The sequence below is a fragment of the Ovis canadensis genome, chromosome 7 (assembly GCF_042477335.2).
Source record: "Ovis canadensis isolate MfBH-ARS-UI-01 breed Bighorn chromosome 7, ARS-UI_OviCan_v2, whole genome shotgun sequence".
Taxonomy (NCBI): Eukaryota; Metazoa; Chordata; class Mammalia; order Artiodactyla; family Bovidae; genus Ovis; species Ovis canadensis.
This window is the reverse complement of record NC_091251.1, coordinates 16749778-16774138: the sequence shown is the minus strand read 5'-3', so window position 1 is coordinate 16774138 and position 24361 is coordinate 16749778. Positions and strand designations below refer to the sequence as shown.

At 44.8% G+C, this 24361-nt stretch overlaps 1 protein-coding gene across 6 annotated transcripts in view; it reads left to right on the top strand.

Annotated features, from left to right (window-relative positions):
• LOC138443263 (janus kinase and microtubule-interacting protein 2-like) overlaps positions 1-24361 on the top strand; it is a 161557-nt gene that overhangs the window by 86022 nt on the left and 51174 nt on the right. For 4 of the 6 annotated variants that reach the window (XM_070292459.1, XM_070292461.1, XM_070292460.1 and 1 more), the window contains 3 exons: positions 16184-16328; positions 22824-23040; positions 23200-24143. In XM_070292459.1, the coding sequence (XP_070148560.1) occupies positions 16315-16328; positions 22824-23040; positions 23200-23358 (390 nt within the window). In that variant the 5' untranslated portion in view covers positions 16184-16314 and the 3' untranslated portion in view covers positions 23359-24143. Of the gene's footprint in view, positions 1-16183; positions 16329-22823; positions 23041-23199; positions 24144-24361 lie in introns of those variants that run through there. The other 2 variants (XM_069595318.1, XM_070292458.1) reach the window with 2 other exon arrangements.

Below are 24361 nucleotides of genomic sequence, written 5' to 3'. Positions count from 1 at the left end.
CAACCCACTATACTAATAATTTCCAACTCCCCAAAAGAATTTGCCTTTAGTAAGTCTAAAACATCTCATGCCTCTCAGGTTGGGAGGCTGTAAACAATCACATGTGGCCGGACAAACCTATACAGGTGGGCTAGATAACCTTCAGAGGAGTCTGTAAGCTGAAACAGTCTTGTCACGCCCAAGAATTTTTATTGCCTTGGAGCTGCACGTTTACTCCTTCTCCAAGAGAAACGGTTATGGGGGAGAGCCCCCCGTAAAGTCAGAGGTGTAGATGAGAGCATAAAACAGACTCTGGTTTTGGGGTTAGATGCTTGGGAACAGGGGGTTTCCTGAGGCTTGATCACACCTTTGCGTATGCCAAGCCTCTTTCCTCATGACCTTTTCCATGGGCGGGAGTTCCTCATGCTGGCCCCCGGCACATTGCCATTGTTCTTTTTTAAAAAAAATATTTCTTTATTTGGCTTTGCTGGGTCTTAGTTGCAGCCTGCAGGATCTTCAGTCTTTGTTATGGTGTGTGGGTTTTTAAATTGTAGCATATGGGATCTTTTTTTTTTTTTTTTTAGTTGCAGCACGTGGGGCCTTAGTCGTGACACATGGGATCTGGTTCCCAGGCCACAGATCAAATCCGGGTCAATGCACGAAGTCTTAGCTACTCAGCCACCAGGAAAGTCCCCCATTGCTCTTTAACTGTCTCCTCGTACCAATAATTTGGTGCTTAATCACCTCGTGCCTCATCTGGTTACTTGGAGAGATTTATTGCATAAGCACTCAGCTAATCTGATGTCAAACAAGGTGATTTGGGCAGCAAGAAAGAGGCAAGAAATAGAGCCTGCAGTGTCTGAGGGACTTATATTCAAGGGAAAGAGACTTGGAAGGCATTGGCAATCTTGTCTCCATGTAAGAGTAAGTAAAGTTGCGTGGTTGACTGAGTGACAAGCTGGGACAGAGCTGGGTGAAGTCCACTTTGCAGTCCATTCTCTTATCCCAGCTGTGTGGGTGGGCCATGGTTGGGCTCCAGAAAGACGTGGTCTTTCCATGGAGAAAGCTCAGGCAGGCCTATAGCCCTGAAAGAGGATAACAGGAAAGGCTTGGTAGGAAGTCAAGATTTGATTCCTCTCCTCTACTTCACTAATGACCTATCGCCAAGGTTCACATCATACTGCTTTCTTTGGTTTTATTAGACACTTCTTCATGTGCGAGCATGCTCAGTTGCTTCAGCTGTGTCTGACTCTGTGCGACCCTATGGACTGTAGCCCGCCAGGCTCCTCAGTCCATGGGATTCTCCAGGCAAGTCTACTGGAGTGGGCTGCCACGCCCTCCTCCAGGGGATCCTTCTGACCCAGGGATTGAACCTGTGTCTCCTGCATCTCTTGCATTGCAGGTAGATTCTTTAAACTCTGAGCCACCAGGGAAGCCCCCTTTGTGTAACAGAAGCCAAATAATTCCACCCCCTGCCCCGATATACCTCACAAACAAAATATTTCCCAGCTAGAGCTGGGAAGGATCCCAACTTAAACTTCCTCCTGAAAATATCAGTGAGTTTACCCCTCATCTCTACCCAATTCTCAGGTCTGGAATGACGTCAGTAGGGATGACTGGGGTCTTCCGTTGTTCAGAGGATTTGTTTTGCATTCAGCAAACTACAGAAGTTGCATTACTAACAGAAAAGGCACAGAAATGGAAATTCAGAGGCCAGCTGCTCTCCAGCTGAATTGCTAATGTTTAAGAAGGTGGAAAATGCTCTCTACTCCATGGGGGGCTCATCTGTGGTTCCACACACACGTGTCATATCCTTAATCCACCTCCTTGGGGCTTTGCCTAGTCATTTAATGGCTGTGGAGAGATGGTCCCTGCATTTCCAACTCCATGACTCAGTAAAGAAAGCTAAAGGCAGAACCATGCTTGGTATGATGTAATATAATAGCAGATGTTCATACCAATGACCCTGATTAACCCAGAAAGGATTCAATTGCATTTACTGTCCTCTGCTCAGAGGGCAGGGAACTTTATCATCTGCTTTTGAAGGCTTGCCGTGAAAAAAAAAATGCTGAAAATAGTGGGGTTTTTTTGTGACTGAAGGGTTAGTTTCAATTTTCTGAAAAATTGACCTCCATGGTACACTTCCTTCTCCGTTTGGGCTGGGAAATAAGGTACCACTGTACTACCATAATGTGCTGTGACTCCCAAAGTTACAGAGGATTTCTCGTTGGCTTCATTTTGCATTGGAGAGTTCTTGATGACATACAGTCACTCTTTAAAAAAAAACCTTTTTTGGATGGAATAATGTAGAATTATAGAAAGGGGGGCTTCCTTGGTAACTCAGATAGTGAAAAATCTGCCTGCAATGTAAAAGGTCTGGGTTTGATCCCTAGGTTGGGAAGATCCCCTGGAAAAGGGAATGGCAACCCGCTCTGTTCTTGCCTGGAATTTCATGGACAGGGGAACCTGGTGAACTACAGTCCATGGGGTCACAGAGAGTCAGACATGACTGAGTGACTGATTCTTTCACTTGCACTTTGTATAAGTAGTACAGAATTTTCCTATATCCCATCATCCTGTTTGCCCCATTTTTAATAACTTACACAACCATGATACGTTTGTCACAACTAAGAAGTCAGCATTGGTACATTTATATTAACTAAATATTATATTATTTATAATATATATATAGCATTTATATTAACTAAATTCCAGACTTTGAATTTCACCATCTTTTGGATTAACGTCCTCTTTCTGTTCCAGATTCCATTCCAGGCACCCATATTTCGTTGCGTTGTCCTGTCTCTGCAGGCTCCTCTGGCCTGACAGTTTCTCAGTCTTTCCTTGTTTTTTTTTTTTTGTGACTTTGACAATCCTGAGAAATTGGCAAGTTATCCTGTAGAATGGGTTTGTCTTTTGTTTTTCACATGATTATGTTTTGGAAAAGATACCAAAGAGGTAGAGTGCCCTTCTTGTTACATCATATCAGGGGTAGGGGGGATTCTAAAAAGGAGAGAGGTAAGGAGGAGCTAATTATCCTTTTTGATGTTTCCTATGTTCTCTTTCTACTGGCTGTCCCTCTGGTTATTCTTTCTATCTCGCTACCCTTTTCTCCAGCCCCTGTCCCTTGACTTCCCACCTTCCCAGTTGTAGGTGAGTCTTCAGACCAAGTACCTAATAATCAGTGAGAATGTCAGGGATGGCCACACCAGCCCTCTAGAGACAGTGCAAAGCCCTGTAGGACTGAGGCTAATAGGGTTCCAACTCCTGAGTTCCAAACTCAAATGGCTTACAGCTCAAACTTGTCATGTTTCAAGCTAACCTTCTGCCAAGCTGTTCTTCAATTAATGTTCCTAACTTCAGTAGCCATCAGTAGCCAAAGTCAGAAACCTAGGAGCTGTCTTGACTCCTACCTTTCTCTCCTGCTGCTAAATCATGTCTGGTTATTGTTTTTTCCTAAATAACTTAATTCTTCTATTTCTCTCTAGCTCCATGCCACCACTAGCACCCAAGTTGTATTAACATCCAAGTTGCTGTCGCACATGCTTAGCTGGACCCCCAGCCCCCAGGCTTGCCTGCTCCCATCTCCCTTTCTTCCATTCTGCAGGCGAGAGAAGTTGAGTCATATTACTTCCCCAGCTCAACCTTTCCCTCTAGTCTTAGGACAAAATCTGAGCTGCTAACAAAATTCACTAAACCCCCAAATCTCTCTTTTGCTAGTGTCTCTGGTCTCACTTCCTCCCCTCTTTGCCTCCACCTTTATGGACCAATCATAACCAGTTTCTTTCGCTTTCCCAAATACACCATGCTCCCTGAGTTCAGAGGCCTTCACACGTGCCCTTCTGCCTTCTCAGAATCTCTCGAGTCCAGCTTCAGTCAGGCTTGACTTGTAGTTGAAATACTCCTTTCTGTGCAACAAGAACTCTGGCAGAGACTTTCTTCTTGACCAAACTTTAGACAGCCTCCTCTGAGCCATTTTTTGGACTAGACCTTGTCCTTGGGCCCTATTCTTGGCCTGCTGAAGGCCGTTTTCACAGGAATCCTGTTAAGTGAGTTTAGTGAGAATTCCCCGCTTCCTTGGTGTCCTAGCACTTTTGATATCTGATCAGTTTCCTCTGGTCGCTAAGATAGTAAAAAATCTGCCTGTACTGCTGGAGACCTGGGTACAGTCCTTGGGTTGGGATGATCGCTGGAGAAGAGAATGACTACCCACTCCAGTATTCTTGCCTGGAGAATTCCATGGACAGAGGGGCCTGGCAGGCTATAGTCCATAGGATTGCAAAGAGTCAGACATGACTGAATGACTTTCACTTCACTTCTTGAGGTTCCTCATCCCCCACCCTTGATGTCTCAGTCCCTGGCCTGCCTTTAGCAAAAATCCTATTAGGGCAATTTAGCCAGAATCCTTAATCCTTGAGGTGTCCGCTTAGTGATTTTCCATCCACTGACCCCCTCACTCTGCTTGTTGCCTGTGAATCCCTACCTGTCTCTGCTGTATTTGGACGTCGGCTCAGCTTTATACTGAGGTCTCTTTGCCCTACTGTAATAGTTCCGGAGTAACATCTGCCTTTAGTGCCTGTAGCTAGTGTCTGGCTTGGTTTTCTTTTTGCAAGTCCCTGACCGCTAGACTCGGTTAGGACTCCTGCTCTACCCCTCTTCTACTTGCCTTATCCTGATTCTCAGTATACTTGATTGTAACTTCTATAATTGTGTTTTTTCTTACCAAACCACATGTGTCCTGAGAACATGGATTAGGACTTGCACATGTCAGACAGTCATTGTGAAGTAACGGAACAGATTTTCAGAGTTGCTGACTTGCTCGTATGGAACAAGCACGAAGGCAGTTTCAGGTTGTGTGGGTCCATTCTGCAGGTAGTGGGGTGGACCGTCGCCTAGGTGGACTGAATCTGTGTCTACCTCTGTACCATTAGGCAGCTTTCTCTTGGGTTGGGTCTGCCCTGAAGCAGAAATACTGAGCTGACTTTCCCTAGCGTGGTTGCCAGGTGGAACAGGCACCTGCCTAATTTGTCCATTCATTCAGGCAGACTCTTATCACGAGTGCCTAAAACCCATGCCTGCACATTTCTGTGCTTGTTTACCCATTGTTCTATTTTCTGTCTACCACAAAAAATAGGCTAGACCTAAATTAATCAAATTTAATGCTCAGGCACAAAAGAGGATTAAGTTCTTTAACCCAACCACTACTCATTTACATTTGTCTGCTTATTTATCTCATCGATGCTGGGAAGTAATTGATTTTGATATGTTTCAGCACACTGACAAAAAGTATCAGGCACATTTGGTGGCTCTCTGCTATCATGAAACAGAGGCATGGCAGATAATTTTCAAGCAGCAATAGCTTCGTTTTCTAATGTATTTTAACAAAACTTGGAGTGTGGGCAAACGAAACAGTGGTTCCATTAAGTGAAAGTTATCTTTTGTTAAGCAAATTGGTTAACAGCAAAAGGCCCTCATTAATATTGATATGAAGGGACCAGAGGGACCACCTGGGACTTCTTCACAGACCACCAGTACTGCCCTCTGAAGTGGGGAAGGTCTCATGGATACTCTTGTGATTCATGAGGCGGTGTCATAGTTTTGAAGGTTCGTGGCAAAGAGAATTCTGTAACCTCGCTGGCAAACCCTTCTAGGTGCTGCTGCTTCTGCTAAGTCGCTTCAGTCGTGTCCGACTCTGTGCGACCCCAGAGACGGCAGCCCACCAGGCTCCCCCGTCCCTGAGATTCTCCAGGCAAGAACACTGGAGTGGGTTGCCATTTCCTTCTCCAATGCATGAAAGTGAAAGTGAAAGTGAAGTTGCTCAGTCATGTCCGACTCCTAGCGACCCCATGGACTGCAGCCTACCAGGCTCCTCTGTCCATGGGATTTTCCAGGCAAGAATGCTGGAGTGGGGTGCCATCGCCTTCTAGGTGCTAGTTAATGCTGATTCTAGGAAACCTGAGTTTATTGATTTTTCACTTAAATTCTTCAGGCTACAGGTAAAACCTAACTCCATTTCTCTTTTTGCAGTGTAGGAGGAAACAGAAGCCTAAAGATGGTAAATTACTTGCCCGTAATCTTAGCTAGTAAGTGGTAGACTTAGATTTGCACCCGGGTCTGTCTAAATCTGCAACACCCGCTTTTTTATTCTTAGCCATGGCACTGCCTTTCCCAGTTAGTGAGACTCTTAAGTAAACAAGATCATTCAGTTTCTTGTTTCTTGTTAACTTCGATTCAAAACAGCGCCCACTATTGGCCATAAACCCGTGTGAATCCCGCTCTGTGTCCAGGGCTCAGGTCAATGTGAGGCAGCTCACAGGCTCCCTCTGGAAATACTGGGAAAAAAGACCCCAGTGCTGCATGGCCCAGTGTGTTTCAGGAGCAAACCACAGAGCTCTAGCACTGAGTATCCCAGGCCTTTGGAGCAATTTCAGACTTCGTCCGTGCATGCGTGCTCAGTTGATTCAGTCGTGTCTGACTCTGTGAGACCCTACAGACTGTAGCCCTCCAGGCTTCTTTGTCCATGGGATTCTCCAGGCAAGAATACCGGAGTGGGTTGCCGTGCCCTTCTCCAGGGGAATCTTGCTAACCCAGGGATCAAACACGTGTCTCTTATATCTCCTGCATTGGTAGCCGGGTTCTTTACCACTAGTGCCACCTGGGAAATCCTTTACACTTCATATTACCCCGTAAGTTTAGTGCTGATATTTGAAAAGTCATAAAGGCTAATCTAAGTTCTGTTCAGTCGCTCAATCGTATCCGACTCTTTGCGACCCCATGGACTGCAGCACACCAGGCCTCCTTCTTCATCGCCAACTCCTGGAGTTCACTCAGACTCATATCCATTGAGTCGGTGATGCCAACCAACCATCTCATTCTCTGTCATCCCCTTCTCCTCTTGCCTTCAATCTTTCCCAGCATCAGGGTCTTTTCTAATAAGTCAGTTCTATGCATCAGGTGGCCAAAGTATTGGAATTTCAGCTTTAGCATCAGTCCTTCCAATGAATATTCAGGACTGATTTTCTTTAGGATTGACTGGTTGGATCTCCTTTCAGTCAAAGGGACTCTCAAGAGTCTTCTCCAACACCACAGTTTAAAAGCATCAATTCTTCGGCATTCAACTTTCTTGATAGTCCAGCTCTCACATCCATACATGACTACTGGAAAAGCCATAGCTTTGACTAGATGGACCTTTGTTGGCAAAGTGATGTCTCTGCTTTTTAATATGCTGTCTAGGTTGGTCATAGTTTTTCTTCCAGGGAGCAAGCATGTTTTCATTTCATGGCTACAGTCACCATCTGCAGTGATTTTGGAACCCCCAGAATAAAGTCTTTCACTGTTTCCACTTTTTCCCCATCTATTTGCCATGAAGTGATGGGACCAGATGCCATGATCTTATTTTTCTGAATGTTGAGCTTTAAGCAAACTTTTTCACTCTCCTCTTTCACTTTCATCAAGAGGCTCTTTAGTTCTTCACTTTTTGCCATAAGGGTGGTGCCATCTGCATATCTTAGGTTATTGATATTTCTTCCGGCAATCTTGATTCCAGCTTGTGCTTCTTCCAGCCCAGCATTTCTCATGATGTACTCTGCATAGAAGTTAAATAAGCAGGGTGACAATATACAGCCTTGACGTAGTCCTTTTCCTATCTGGAACCAGTCTGTTGTTCCATGTCCAGTTCTAACTGTTGCTTCCTGATCTGCATACAGATTTTTCAGGACACAGGTCAGGTGGTCTGGTATTCCCATCTCTTTAAGAATTTCCCATAGTTTGTTGTGGTCCACACAGTCAAAGGCTTTGGCATAGTCAATAAAGCAGAAGTAGTTGTTTTTCTGGAACTCTCTCGCTTTTTCGATGATACAACAGATGTTGGCAATTTGATCTCTTGTTCCTCTGCTTGAACATCTGGAAGTTCATGGTTCATGTACAATTGAGGCCTGGCTTGAAGAATTTTGAGCATTACTTTACTAGCATGTGAGATGAGTGCAATTGTGTGGTAGTTTGAACATTCTTTGGCATTACCTTTCTTTGGGAATGGAATGAAAACTGACATTTTCCAGTCCTGTAGCCACTGCTGAGTTTTCCAAATTTGCTGGCATATTGAGTGCAGCACTTTCACAGCATCACCTTTTAGGATTTGAAGTAGCTCAACTGGAATTCCATCACCTCAACTAATTTTCTTCATAGTGATGCTTCCTAAGGCCCACTTGACTTTGAATTCCAGAATGTCTGGCTCTAGGTTGGTGATCACACCATTGCGATTATCTGGGTCATGAAGATCTTTTTTGTATAGTTCTTCTGTGTATTCTTGCCACCTCTTCTTAATATCTTCTGCTTCTGTAGGTCCATACCATTTCTGTCCTTTATTGAGCCCATCTTTGCATGAAATGTTCCTTTGGTATCTCTAATTTTCTTGAAGAGATCTCTAGACTTTCCCATTCTATTGTTTTCCTCTATTTCTTTGTATTGATTGCTAATCTAGGTTGGAAACTAGTAACTCTGTCTCAGATCCTTTGTTTGTAGAATGAGGGTAATAGTAGTTCTTGTAGGATCAATGCCATATTACACATGAAAAAGTTGGTACAGGGCTGAGGGGATAGCAAAATCTTAATAAAGCTTAGGTATGAAAAATATATTTAAATCGTTGCTATTATTTTTGCTTTTATGATTATAAACAACATGAGAACTGAGTGTTTATACACAGCTGAATAAGCATTATGTGAGGTTCCTGACTGACCAGTGACTAAGCTGGTAAAAGATGGTGACTCCAGCAGCTACTGCTGCAGTGCGTATGTTTACATAGATGCCTACGCACCTTGAGAAGTCTTTGCATTCAGTGTAACTCTTCCCAGAATTACATCCACGCTTGTAAAGAATGTTAGTATCTACTAACGTAATATTTATTGTATTTACCTCTTGTCTCCAAAGCCTTACTTTGCAGTACTTTCATTTACCATATAGTTCTTGGGTTTCTCTTTCATTTCATCCTGGGATTGTTCAGTTTAGTCTTACATTTATTCTTCATATTTTTAACCATCCTTCTTCTTACTGAATTGTTCTTCCTCTTCTCACTCCTTTTTCATAGTTTTATTAGTTTCATACTATGACCTTTTCTGTAATCTTGCATTAGCAGTTCTTACATATAGGTCATCGGAGGTTTTTTTAATACTTTTTAAAAGTTCATTTTTATTGGAGTATAACTGCTTTTCAGTGTTGTGTTAGTTTCTGCTGTATGGCACAGTGAATCAGTTATATGTACCCGTATATTTCCTCCTTTTTGGGTTTCCTTCCCACTTAGGTCACTACGAGCACTGAGTAGAGTTTCTTGTGCTATGCAGTAGGTTCTCATTAGTTTTCTATTTTATACATCAGTTCAGTTCAGTTCAGTCGCTCAGGCGTGTCCGACTCTTTGCGACCCCATGAATTGCAGCATACCAGGCCTCCCTGTCCATCACCAACTCCCAGAGTTCACTCAAACTCATGTCCATCGAGTCGGTGATGCCATCCAGCCATCTCATCCTCAGTCGTCCCCTTCTCCTCCTGCCCCCAGTCCCTCCCAGCATCAGAATCTTCTCCAATGAGTCAACTTTTTGCAAGAGGTGGCCAAAGTACTGGAGTTTCAGCTTTACCATCATTCCTTCCAAAGAACACCCAGGGCTGATCTCCTTTAGAATGGACTGGTTGGATCTCCTTGCAGTCCAAGGGACTCTCAAGAGTCTTCTCCAACACCACAGTTCAAAAGCATCAATTCTTCGGCGCTCAGCTTTCTTCACAGTCCAACTCTCACATCCATACATGACCACTGGAAAAACCATAGCCTGACTAGATGGACCTTTGTTGGCAAAGTAATGTCTCTGCTTTTGAATATACTATCTAGGTTGGTCATAACTTTCCTTCCAAGGAGTAAGCGTCTTTTAATTTTATGGCTGCAGTCACCATCTGCAGTGATTTTGGAGCCCCCCCCAAAATAAAGTCTGACACTGTTTCCACTGTTTCCCCATTTATTTCCCATGGAGTGATGGGACCGGATGCCATGATCTTTGTTTTCTGAATGTTGAGCTTTAAGCAAACTCTTTCACTCTCCTCTTTTACTTTCATCAAGAGGCTTTTTAGTTCCTCTTTACTTTCTGCCTTAAGGGTGGTGTCATTTGCATATCTGAGGTTATTGATATTTCTCCCGGCAATCTTGATTCCAGCTTGTGCTTCTTCCAGCCCAGTGTTTCTCATGATGTACTCTGCATAGAAGTTAAATAAGCAGGGTGACAATATATAGCCTTGACGAACTTCTTGTCCTATTTGGAACCAGTCTGTTGTTCCATGTCCAGTTCTAACTGTTGCTTCCTGACCTGCATATTGGTTTCTCAAGAGGCAGGTCAGGTGGTCTGGTATTCCCATCTCTTTCAGAATTTTCCACACTTTATATGTCAGTCCCAATCTCCGAATTCATTCCTGTCCCCCTGCCCCGCTTACCCACTTGGCATCCGTAAGTTTGTTCTCTACATCCGTGTCTCAATTTCTGCTTTGCAGATAAGTTCATCTGTACTGTTTTTCTAGATTCCACATGTAAGTGATGTTATGTAATATTTATTTTTCTTTTTTTTTCTACTTCTTAAAACTTAAAACCTTTGCTAAATGTTCAAAGTGCACTGAATTATTTTCATGCTATAAAACATTCAGACATGCTTAGACTTTTTATAATCATTTGTCCATACTTTATGGGCTTCCAGGTGGCACAGTGTAAAGAATCCACCTACCAATGCAGGAGACACAGAGACTTGAGTTCGATCTCTGGGTCAGGAAGATCCCCAGAGTAGGAAATGGTAACCCACTCCAGTATTCCTGCCTGGAAAATCCCATGGACAGAGGAGCCTGGCAGCCTTCAGTCCATACAGTCCATGTGAAGAGACATGACTGAGCACAGCACAGCAGCAGCTATACTTTATTAGCCTCAAAATACTGAACATCTGTTTAAAAGTTATAATTGTAGAAACTCTTTGTTTTATGTGGAAACATGTAACAAGCAAAACTCGGCAATGCATGACATTATTATGAAGTGTCCCCTGACATCGTGAGCGGTTCTTTAATTAACAGGCATGGTCTTCTCGAGCTCCCTATATGCTGGCACACTCATTAGCTGTAGCAGTCCCATATGAAGGGCTGTTTCAGATGAGTGAGGAGGAGGCATGTCACCCCAGCCCACAGGTAAAGCTGATTGGGTTTCCCTTCTGCCTTGCCCACAGATGCAAGCCCATTTGCCTGGACTGTCCCAAAACTTCCTCCTTGAAGACTATAGATGAAGATATTCACCTTAATCAGCCTTTATCTCCCCCACACAGGAGGTGTGTCTCAGGAATACACAAATGTACCCAGTTGTATATTCCCAGCCACCCCCAACCCAACCCCAACTGCCCTGCATTTGTGAGTCAGTGTGCTTTACACCAACCAACTAGGGTAGAAAATACCTAAGGAAGTTTGTTAGGAAGAAAAACAACATGTTTCCATCCTTCCTTGTATTCTAGACACTGATACACATGAGGCCTCTGTCATTCACGTCTTTTTCTTTCTCTTAAGCCAAACCCTGTCATAAAAATGGCATCGTGACCGTGCAGATGAACTCATGCAAATATAAGAAGGTTATTGAGAGGTCAGGGCCCTAATTTAGGAAGATTTAATGGGACCTGCTCACAGGACCTTCTGGTTACTTTGCTAGCAAGTACACACTAATTATGTACATCTCTTCAGGGCCTGCTGCCCATGTTGAAAGTTCCAAGTATCTACGCAGTGAGTCAACGGGTGGCTCCACCTCCCAGGGGTGTAAGCCCTCCACCTGTTTCAGCTTCTTCCGGCTGGTGGGAGCAGGAAGTAGCCTCATGAATGGAGGTGCGTCCTAAGTGTCCAGGTTGGAGAAATAAAAAGCAGCAGGAAGTGAAAGGTTTTTCAGACATTTAAAGTTCCTGATGATATGACCTGAGGTTAAATTTGTAGGAAACTTTGCAGAGATTGAGGTAAAAAGAGGTTTCTGAAGTCTAATTATGACTTAGCAAACCACCAGGGGCACTAGATCCCAGAGGGATGAACCCCTCGCTCCGCGTCAAAGCTGTGGTTGGACGGCGAATTTATCTGGATGATCACAGCAGCAGAAAGAACCAGGTTTGTGTGAGGACCTGGGCCAGAGACCAGCCAGACGTTTTTCTAGGAAATGGCTGCAGTGCCAGCGAACTTTTTGTACTAGATGGAGAAATAATGGACACAATGTCAAGCTCTGAAATAATTATTTTAAAACACGGTTTATTCTGTTATTGGAAAAACAGAGATATTCTTTCTTCCTATACTTGCTGTAATCCCTAGCAGGCAAGGGAGGCTGCTGGCCTCCTAAAAGTTTTCTAAGGGAGTGTTACAGTCCCCACTTTTGTGTTCATAGGAGAAACATCAAGACAATAGACTGCATAGAGACTTTCATAATCTTGGTTCTAAAATGTCCAACCTGACCAAAAATCTCTTCCTATATAATTGGTTGAAAGTTCATTTCTTAGCTGTGCAGTCTTTTTTTTTTTTAATTTTATTTATTTATTGTTGGTTACTCTGGGCCTTCGTTGCTTTGGTTTCTGGAGTTGTGGCACTCCAGCTTCTCATTGCGGTGTCTTCTCATTGCAGAGCACATGGGCTCACAGCAAGCAGGCTCAGGAGTAGCGGCGCACATGCTCAGTTGTCCCAAGGCAGGTGGAATCTTCCCAGACCAGGGATCAATCCCACGTCCCCTGCATTGGCAGGTGGATTCTTAACCACTGGACCACCAGGGAAGTTCTGTGTTTTTTTCTTGAGCGATTTGTAAAGTGAAATTTTAGCTGCACCTATATAGAACTTTGGAGAAGGCAATGGCACCCCACTCCAGTAATCTTGCCTGGAAACTTCCACGGACGGAGGAGCCTGGTAGGCTGCAGTCTATGGGGTCGCGAAGAGTCAGACACGACTGAGCGACTTCACTTTCATTTTTCACTTTCATGCATCGGAGAAGGAAATGGCAACCCACTCCAGTGTTCTTGCCTGGAGAATCCCAGGGATGGTGGAGCCTGGTGGGCTGCCGTCTATGAGGTTGTACAGAGTCGGACATGACTGAATTGACTTAGCAGCAGCAGCAGCATACAGCATTTCTTCCGCTTTTCCTCCTATCTACTCAATAGCATTGACTCAGATCCCTACCTTGGAAGAAGGATAAAGGGAGATGGGAGAGAAAAGCAGTGTTACTGATTGTCATGTTTTTTGGAAATGGACCCATATGCTAAAAATTCATTTTCCAGAATCAATATTGGAGATACCTTTTGCCACATAATAAGCTGCCTCCAAAGTTGTAGGTTAAAACAATAGCCACTTGTGTGGCTAACAATTTTGTGGATTAGCAGTTTGGGCAGCTTTGCCGGGCAGTTCTGGTCTTGGAAGACTCAGTCATGAGTCTGCAGGGTTGGCTGGCAACCGCAGGGTGGGCCCAGGTTGGTTGGCTTATTGCTGCTTTATACTGTCTCCTACTTTCCAGCTGGCTGACTGAGGCTTTTGCACATGGTATCTGGGTAGGGATCTGAGAGAGAGCAGAAGTGCTCGACGCTTCCTCAAAGCCTCCCTTGGAACTGCACGACATCAGTTGCACCACATTCTATTAGCCAAAGCAAGTCACGAGGACACCCAGGATTCAAGGGCTAGCCTGCCTCTTGATGGGGAAGGTTGTAGTCACATTCTAACAGCTTAGGTACAGGGAGGGGAAGAATTGTAGTCATTTTTATAATCTTTTATACCTACTAAGTAAAAATAAAGTAGATTCAAATAATTTTATCTATTTGCTTATTTTTGGCTCTGCTGGGTCTTAGTTGGTGTGTGGGGTTTTCTCTAGTTATGGTGAGCGGGAGCTACATGCTAGTTGTGGTGTGCAGGCGTCTCACTGTGTGGCTTCTGTTGTTGCAGAGAAGGCTGTGTGGGCTTCAGTAGCTGCTGCTCCCGGGCTCTAGAGCACAGGCTCAATTGTTGTGGGGCACGGGCTTAATTGCTCCACAGCATGTGGGAATCTTCCCAGACCAGGGATTGAACCTGTGTCTTCTGCATTAGTAGCTGTATTCTTTACCACTGATCCACCAGGGAAGCCCAGATCCAAATAATTTTATCCACAGACAAAAAATGGGCTGACAAATACATTGTATGAGTTTGTACCTTACTTGAAATAGTAATTATTCTTGCTAATATTGAAAGTATCAAAAGAGGAAACTCAAATTCTCAGTTAATTCTCATCTCTCTTCCAAGCTTTCATGCACCATAAATCTAAGGCTCTTACATTTAATACCATAGGTTTTTTTTTTTCACTTTGTTTCTTTTCTTTTTTCTTGAAAAAAAAAAAATTCTTTTTGAAGGGTAATTGCTTTACAGAATTTTGTTGTTTTCTGTCGAACCTCAACATGAATCAGCCATAGGTATACATATGTCCCCTCCCTCTTGAACCTCCCTCCCATCTCCCTCCCCAGCCCACCCCTCTAGGTTGATACAGAGCCCCTGCGTAAGTTTCCTGAGCCATATAACAAATTCCTGTTGGCTGTTTCACATATGGTAATGTAAGTTTCCATGTTACTCTCTCCATACATCTCACCCTCTCCTCCCCTCTCCTCTCCCCATGTCCATAAGTCTGTTCTCTGTGTCTGCTTCTCCCTTGCTGCCCTGTAAATAAATTTAATACCGTAGCGTTAGTTTTGCCAGTTTGTGTAGATGTTGTTGCATGCTGGGTTCTGTGGGAGGTTAGACTCTGAGGGGGAGTGGAGTTTGAAGGATGTTTACTGGATCGCATCACTGGGATCCATGCTGGTGGGGGAAGGAGGGTGGAGCAGAGGGAGACGCTGAGTGGCCGTGCGGTCCACAACCTCAGTCAGCACTTCAGAGAGCTATGGGTCTGAGACAGCTATCAGAGTCATCCTGAGTGGGACCAGGGAGGCTGGGCCTTTTAGAAACAAGCGTCTCTTCACCAGTGACAGGATGCAGGCCTCCTCCGGGAAGGGCCTGACCTCGGGCAAAGTGGCTTCTGCAGTTGAGGCATATCTGATGGTGTCCGTGGATGTGGAGTGTCTGTGGACATCTTTTCTGGGGCTGAAGGCCCTGCCTTCCAGGTGCCACACAGTGCTGGCGGGATGATGGTGAGACTCAAGCTACGCAGCACTGGTCTAACCCACAGGAGAAGCAGCATGCATACGTAACATGATGGTGTTTATTGACTCTTGTTTACCTCAGTTCACTCAGTTGTGTCCGGCTCTTTGCGACCCCATGGACTGCAGCATGCCAGGCTTCCCTGTCCATCACCAACTCCCAAAGCTTGCTCAAACTCATGTCCATCGAGTCGGTGATGCCAGCCAACCACCTCATCCTCTGTCTTCCCCTTCTCCTCCTGCCTTCAGTCTTTCCCAGCGGCATGCTCTTTTCCAATGAGTCAGTTATTTGCATCAGGTGGCCAAAGTATTGAAGCTTCAGCTTCAGCATCAGCCTTCCAATGAATATTCAGGACTGATTTCCTCAGAGGATTTCGAATAGCTGCCTGAAGGGTGTCTGACTAGCAGCACTGCTGAATTCGTTGCTGCTGGAGCTGAGCAATAAATAGTGGGCTAACTGAGGAATTAATTAGCCATCGTGCAAACTGCTTTCACGTGTGTTTCACGTTGCCTTCTCCTCCTTCTCCAAAGGAGAACTGATTCCTGCCACCCTGCCCTCTGGCCAGCAATTCCTGGCACTTGGTGATGAAGATTTTTCTCTCTTTTGTCTGGACCCTCAGTCACCCACATTGTCAGTGGGAAGTGAGTTGGGACTAAGTGGGGGTCAGGGGCCAGCAGTTGAATCCATCTCTAAGGTAGTCATATCCATAAAAATTAAAGCTTACCAAATAATTCTCATAGAATTAATTGTATTACAGTTACATTTTTATTCTCTTTGTGAAGGCATAAAGCTACCTTCCCTAGTGACTTTAGAATAGAATTATTTGATGTGTGTATGGCCTTTCAGTCATCTGCTGCCCTACAGCTGGATTAGGAAAGTCCTAGTGCTTCCCATCTGAATATGGGACCACCCTTTTAAAGGCCTTAGCATTGTCTTTGTAAGAGTTTGACCAGCCACACTGGGAGGCAGCATTGCCTAGAAGTTAAGAACCCAGGATCTGGAATCTGACTCTTCCGACTCTGACGTTTTCTAGATGTGTGTTCTTGAACGAGTGCATCCCTCAAAGCCTCAGTTTCCTCATCTATACGATGGAGACTTTAAAAGCTGTTCCCTCCAGGAACAACTACAAGGATTCTGCAAGGTGCTGCCCATGAAGAGACTGGCATGGACCCTGGCACGTAAGTGTTAGCTTCTCTTTAGGAGGACGAAGGTGATGATAATGGTGGCGGTGGTGCTGGGACAATTGGGATCTGCCCTCTGTCACATTCCTGCAAACCCTCACTGCTCTTTGTGGTCTACTTAATCTGCCAGTTTTTAAATTTTTCTGCTGTGGGAGACTTGAAGCAATAGATTGTGGGGAGATGTGAAAGAATGAAGAGGAGAGAAATGTATGTTTGAAAAATACTACAGATTCACATTTCAAAATAACATCACATGGAATATATCTAGGAGAATTACATCAAAATAAATCACTATGGCCGCTTCAATGATGCCTGAGGGCGGGTACCCGAGGCAGTAGAGAGAGGTGTGTGTCCCTGGGGTCGTGGTCCCTGGGAGTGAATCACTTGGGTTCAGCAGTGGGGGGTGTGGAGAGGGGTCCAGCAGGAGGAGTCCCAGTGCATGTTGCGTGCCCACGTGGAAGCACACAGAGCTGCAGGCCTCTCCCCATTGCACCCAGCGGTGTCTAGCCAGCAGTGACTGAGAGGGACAGGGACCAAGGCAAACCGAGTAAGGTTTCTAAATATAAAGACTTTTGATGTAGTCAGTGAAACCTCAGCTGTTCTATAATAAGGTTTAACCTTGGTCCACCAGAGCAAGACTTCAGCAGATGGTGGTTTATTCTTGTTTGGCCTCGAGTCACAACTGTGTGTTGCAGAGAGGGACATTGCTGAATTAACAAACCAGAAACACAGAGATATTTATTTTTATAAGTGTGGGTTAGCTGTGAGCTTCATGTTCTACAGTGGGAAGGAAGACCTCTATCTCTGGCAGTGGTGATTTATTGGTGTACTTCTAGATCTGGTAAACTCTTATTTAGTCGGCCTGATGGAGTTCTGGTGTGTCGTGATTAATCCCTGTGCCTTGCTGAGCTGTTTATCATGCTTACACTCAGGTTACCAACCTTCAGAGAACTAGAATAAAATGAAATGCATGAACACTGAGGCAAGTAAAATAAATTTACTCTCTCAGGCAATTTAGAAGAGCTTTAGGATCTTCGAGGACCTCACTGCTGCTGTTAACCACTACGCGGTCCTACAGGTTAGATACAAACTGTCGGGCCTAACAGAAGCCCCAAGGCTCCCTTGTAACCACGTCCTCAGCATCTGATTCTGAACTGCTGCTTTTCTTTTTTTTAATAAAAGGCCACGCCTCAGGAACTGCTTCAGAAACTACTTGCAAAGTAAAACTCTCACTGTTTGCAGATGACATGGTCCTCTACATAGCAAACCCTAAAGACTCCACCAGAAAATTACTAGAGCTAATCAATGAATATAGTAAAGTTGCAGGATATAAAATCAACACATAGAAATCCCTTGCACTCTTATACACTAATAATGAGAAAATAGAGAAATTAAGGAAACAATTCCATTCACCATTGCAATGAAAAGAATAAAATACTTAGAAATATAATTACCTAAAGAAACTAAAGACCTATATATCAGTTCAGTTCAATTGCTAAGTCGTGTCCGACTCTTTGCGACCCCATGAATTGTAGCACTCCAGGCCTCCCTGTCCATCACCATCTCCCAGAGTTCACTCAGATTCACATCCATCAAGTCCATGATGCCATCCAGCCATCTCATCCTCTGTCATCCCCTTCTCCTCCTGCCCCCAATCCCTCCCAGCATCAGAGTCTTTTCCAATGAGTCAACTCCTTGTAGAAGGTGGCCAAAGTACTGGAGTTTCAGCTTTAGCATCATTCCTTCCAAAGAAATCCCAAGGCTGATCTCCCTCAGAATGGTCTGGTTGGATCTCCTTGCAGTCCAAGGGACTCTCAAGAATCTTCTCCAACACCACAGTTCAAAAGCATCAATACTTCAGCACTCAGCTTTCTTCACAGTCCAACTCTCAAATCCATACATGACCACAGGAAAAATCATAGCCTTGATTAGATGGACCTTAGTTGGCAAAGAAATGTCTCTGCTTTTGAATATACTATCTAGGTTGGTCATAACTTTTCTTCCAAGGAGTAAGCGTCTTCTAATTTCATGGCTGCAATCAACAACTGCAGTGATTTTGGAGCCCCCAAAAATAAAGTCTGACACTGTTTCCACTGTTTCCCCATCTATTTCCCATGAAGTGATGGGACCAGATGCCATGATCTTCGTTTTCTGAATGTTGAGCTTTAAGCCAACTTTTCCACTCTCCTCTTTTACTTTCATCAAGAAGCTTTTTAGCTCCTCTTCACTTTCTGCCATAAGGATGGTGTCATCTGCATATCTGAGGTTATTGATATTTCTCCTGACAATCTTGATTCTAGCTTGTGCTTCTTCCAGCCCAGTGTTTCTCATGATGTACTCTGCATATAAGTTAAATAAGCAGGGTGACAATATACAGCCTTGATGTACTCCTTTTCCTATTTGGAACCAGTCTGTTGTTCCATGTCCAGTTTTAACTGTTGCTTCCTGACCCGCATACAGATTTCTCAAGAGGCAGGTCAGGTAGTCTGGTAGTCCCATCTCTTTCAGAATTTTCCACAGTTTATTGTGATCCACACAGTCAAAGGCTTTGTCATAGTCAATAAAGCAGAAATAGATGTTTTTCTGGAACTCTCTTGCTTTTTCCATGATCCAGTGGATGCTGGCAATTTGATCTCTGGTTCCTCTGCCTTTTCTAAATCCAGCTTGAACATCAGGAAGTTCACAGTTCACGTATTGCTGAAGCCTGGCTTGGAGAATTTTGAGCATTACTTTACTAGCATGGGAGATGAGTGCAGTTGTGCGGTAGTTTGAGCATTCTTTGGCATTGCCTTTCTTTGGGATTGGAATGAAAACTGACCTTTTCCAGTCCTGTGGCCACTGCTGAGTTTTCCAAATTTGCTGGCATATTTTAAGACCTATATATGCTGCTAAGTCACTTCAGTCGTGTCCAACTCTGTGCGACCCCATAGATGGCAGCCCATCAGACTCCCGAGTCCCTGTGATTCTCCAGACAAGAACACTGGAGTGGGTTGCCATTTCCTTCTCCAGTGAATGAAAGTGAAAAGTGAAAGTGAAGTCGCTCAGTCGTGTGTGACCCTCAGTGACCCCATGGACTGCAGCCTTCCAGGCTCCTCCATCCATGGGATTTTCCAGGCAAGAGTACTGGAGTGGGGTGCCATTGCCTTCTCCGAAGACCTATATATAGAAAACTATAAAACACTGGTGAAAGAAATCAAAGAGGACACTAATAGATGGAGAAATATACCATGTTCATGGATTGGAAGAATCAATATAATGAAAATGAGTATACTACCCAAAGCAATCTATAGATTCAGTGCGATCCCTATCAAGCTACCAGCGGTATTTTTCACTGACCTAGAACAAATAATTTCACAATTTGTGTAGAAATACAAAAAACCTTGAGTAGCCAAAGCAATCTTGAGAAAGAAGAATGGAACTGGAGGAATCAACCTGCCTCACTTCAGGCTCTACTACAAAGCCCAGATCTCTGATCTGGGTTCTGGGTCCATGGGATTGTCCTGCTGCAGAAGCCCTCAGATGTCTGCCATTCCCGAGCCACGCTAAAGTGGAGTCGTGGATAGAAATGCTCTGGAGGGAAGTATTCAAGGAAGATGCTCTGCCTGGGAGCTCCAGGCCCTCTGCTCTTTCCAGGCCTGGCGACTGGCTGGAAGGTGGGCTGCTGACGTCTCAGTCTACTTCTGGTTGTCCAGGAAGGAAAGTGGCCTGAAGGGCTTCTTAAGTCATCAAAGAAAATGTAAATCACTGTTCAAGTAATTCATTCCTGGCCACGGTTGCCCATGATCTGTAACCTCTAAGGGCCTTACGTGCTAAGTTGCATCAGTCATGTCTGATTCCGTATAAGCCTGTGGACTGCAGCCCGCCAGGCTCCTCTGTCTACAGGATTCTCCAGGCAGGACAATTGGAGTGGCTTGCCATTTCCTCCTCCACAGGATCTTCCTGACCCAGGGATCGAACCCGTGTCTCTCACGTCTCCTGTATTGGCAGGCAGGTTCTTTACCACTAGTGCCACCTGGGAAGCTCCCAAGGGCTTTATATCAAAGTCTTTTTGTTGTTTCTGTTCTAGTTTTGTTTTAAAATATAAATTTATTTATTTTAATTGGAGGCTAATTACTTTACAATATTGTATTGGTTTTGCCATACATCAACATGAATCTGCCATGGGTGTACACTTGGTCCCCATCCTGAACCCCCCGCCCACCTCTCTCCCCATACCATCCCTCTGGGTCATGCCGGTGCACCAGCCCCAAGCATCCTGTATCCTGCATTGAACCTGGACTGGCGATTTGTTTCTTATATGATATTATACATGTTTCAGTGCAATTCTCCCAAATCATCTCACCCTCTCCCTCTCCCACAGAGTCCAAAAGACTGTTCTATAAATCTGTGTCTCTTCTGCTGTCTTGCATACAGGGTTATTGTTACCATCTTTCTAAATTCCATATATATGCGTTAGTATACTGTGTTGGTGTTTTTCTTTCTGGCTTACTTCACTCTGTATAATAGGCTCCAGTTTCATCCACCTCATTAGAACTGATTCAAATGTATTCTTCTTAATGGCTGAGAAATACTCCATTGTGTATATGTACCACAGCTTTCTTATCCATTCATCTGCTGATGGACATCTAGGTTGCTTCCATGTCCTGGCTATTATAAACAGTGCTGTGATGAACATTGGGGTACATGTGTCTCTTTCAATTCTGGTTTCCTTGGTGTGTATGCCCAGCAGTGGGATTGCTGTGTCATAAGGCAGTTCTATTTCCAGTTTTTTAAGGAATCTCCACACTGTTCTCCATAGTGGCTGTACTAGTTTGCATTCCCACCAACAGTGTAAGAGGGTTTCCCTTTCTAGCTGTTTTAATCATCTTTAAAAGAAGACAAAGGTTCTCATTATTCTTGATCTATTGTATAGACAGTTTGGAACAAGGAGACTTGTTTTCTTGGATAACTGTTAAATGGATTAACTTCAAATGGAAATTATGGGAGGGCTGTGAACAGCACAGCAAGTGTGTAGCTGTTTCTGTTAAAATTCGTGGCCGGCCCGGACGTGGGCTCTGCTGCCGATCGCTTGGCCCATCACCCTTAGGCGGGCTGGCCAGGCTCTCCCCAGATGCACAGCCATGGGAATGGACTCCTCAGGGCCCTTCCTTCAGTTTCCAGCCCATCTCCCGAGCTTCTCTCTTACTCTGCCTGTTGCTCCTCTCTAGCTCTTGACTGGGGCATCTCAGCTGTTGCCTGAGGCTTCTGGACTCCCTCTCACCCGTCATTAGCCCTGGTGCCTGGTGAGCTGCTGCTGTGGCTGCCCCTGCACTCTGCTTTGCACTCACACTTGGGTCACTCTGGGTCACACTCCCCATCCTGCTGGACTCTGCGCTCTCACCCCAAGGCTAGTGCACGTGTGTATGTGGGCGTACACTTGCCTCCGGAGAAAAGTGCTAACAGACTTGTTTTACCACAAACGCCTTTTAATGGGTTTTCAGTAGATCTGACCAGTTCTGCAATAGTCCTTCATTGTACAAGTTCAGCATTTTTGGTTATTGATTCATTGACTGACATCATTTAGACCTACTCAGTAGGAGTGCTAGGCTTCACATTCAGAAGTTACTGGTTACCTTCAGTCTTTTTTTTTTCCTGCTTATTTATATTTTTATTAATATTTATTTACATGCTTAAAGCCCAGAGCAAGTTTTCCCATAAGTAGCAAAAAGAGACGGTCACAAAGGAACACAGAAGTGGGACTTCCCAGGCAGTTCAGCAGTTAAGACTCACGCTTGCACTGCAGGGGCATGGGTTCCAATCCCTGGTTGGGGAACTAAGATCCCACATGCTGCATGGCATGGCAAAAATATTTTTTTAAAAAAAGAACACAGGTAAAGCAGTGAGTGGAGGGCAGGTGATCATCAGAGCAAGAATTATTTGTCGTGAGGTTCTGTGCAACATCAAGCCTGGGTCACAGAACCAGTTGTGGGCTTCCAGGTGATGAGTGTAAGGAGGGACCACGTTCAGGTTCATAGGTCATATGACTTTGAGGGGGCGTTTCCTGGATGTTCCCCACATCAGAGAGAACTCTGAGCTCAAGGCTGCTTTTTCAGGAAGAAGCAGTGAGTAGCAACATCTGGAGCAAGACTTTGCCTAGATCATTTGTAGCTAAATCTTTTGACAAAGAGGGTTTCCACCTAACCTCAGGACAGAATCAATAACTAAACATTAACTTGCAATCCCCACTTCCATAAAGACAGAGAGCAGGAGGCTAGGCTTAGCACAGGCAGGACATTCTGGATGTGAAGGCTGGTCTGCCTCCCCTTGACCCTTGACCCTTCACATCCAGGCTCCGGAGGCTCGAACCCCCAGGGCAGGGAGCCACAGATGGTGAAGGTCCGGAAGGTTTCAGCCTCATCAAGACAAGGCGTTTTCCTCTAGATTGTCATTTCTGGGCATACAGTGTTGTAATGGTGGTCGGAGCAACTTGTGACCTCCCACTGTCTGTGTCAGGTGGGTCGCTCAGAAAATCCAGGAGCTGGAGGCCACACTGTACGATGCGCTGCAGCAGGAGCCAGGGCGGAGGGCCAGCGAGGCGCTGAGCGAGGGCCAGCGGGAGGACCTGCAGGCCGCCGTGGAGAAGCTGCACCGGCAGATCCTGCGGCAGAGCCGGGAGTTTGACAGTCAGATCCTGCCGGAGCGCATGGAGCTGCTGCAGCAGGCCCAGCAGGTAGGGGAGGGGCCGGCAGGGAGAGGGGCCTAGCTGGTAGGGGTGGAGCATGCAAGTGGGGGAGGGACTGGTAGGGGGAGGGGCCCAGCAGATGCTACCTTGAGTCTTGAAGTGGATGTAAGGGTGAACTGACTGTGAGGTCTGTCTCCCCACACATAGGTGAGTTGGCTACACTTTATCTCCATGGTTGAGATAGACATTTTCCTGCCAAGTCCACACGAGCATTTCCTGAAGCTGTCAGAAGAGAGACGTCGTTCCCAGATGGATCACTGCTTCATAAAGTGCCTACACCTTGTCAAGTGCAAGCACCCGAAGTAAGAGTTTGGTGTACAGTGTATTTATGTCCATTGAAAAAGCAAAGGAGAAACTAAATATATAGAAGCTCTGGAAGAATGAGCGAGAAAATGATAACGTAGGATTCCTCTTTGGAAGGGATTCAGGCAGCTTGGGAGTCGGGGGAAGAAGGGAAATTTTTCAGTTTGTACTTTTGTAACTTTTGAATTTTAAATTCTATGAATATTATGGCTTTAAAAAAAAACAAGTAAAATCTATTTTTAAATGTTAAGTACTTGAAAAGGAGGTGGGGGCTGAGATGCTATCACCTGGAATCTTGAGCCAACTGATGAGAATGGTACACAAGTGTAGATAGAGAAAGTGAATCTGTAGGAAATCATAGAAGAAAGAAGTGGAACTCAGCCTTAGAGGATTAGGTGTGGTAGCTATTGTTGTTGCTTCCTGAAAATATATTGTCCACCTCTTATGAATGTGTACCTGCTGGGTCTCTGGCCCATAGCTGGGAAGGGGGTGGGCAGGTGGATGACAGGCCAAAGTAAGATGTTCATGGGAAGCTTCGTGCTGTAGTGAATCTGAGGCTGCCAGCTATTCCTTCTACCTAAGCACAAGTGTGGGTTTCTTTGAGGGTCCAGCACCAATTAGGGATTTGAAAACTGGCAACATGTTTATTTTTGTGAGGCCCGTGTGAATTTTAGGCAGGAAGATACTGGGTTTGGTGATGCTCTGTCACAGTATCTTCCTTAATGAATGTCTAGTCTCCTCAAAACAGAATAAATTTGTGTTCCTTGGTGTAAACAGGAAATAATATACACAGAAAGTGCTTTTCAATTTTGGTTAAGGCGGTATCTACAATCTGCTGTTTACATTCTTGTCTCTTTTTCTTGGTGACAAATGAGCCTAATACAGTGAAGAAGCTACAGCAGAGCCCACAGAGGGGAAATCTCAATTCACCAAACACATAACTTGGTTATCAAGTTTGCAGATCGACCGGTGGGCCACCAGCACTAAAACTCTTCAAAGGATTAAC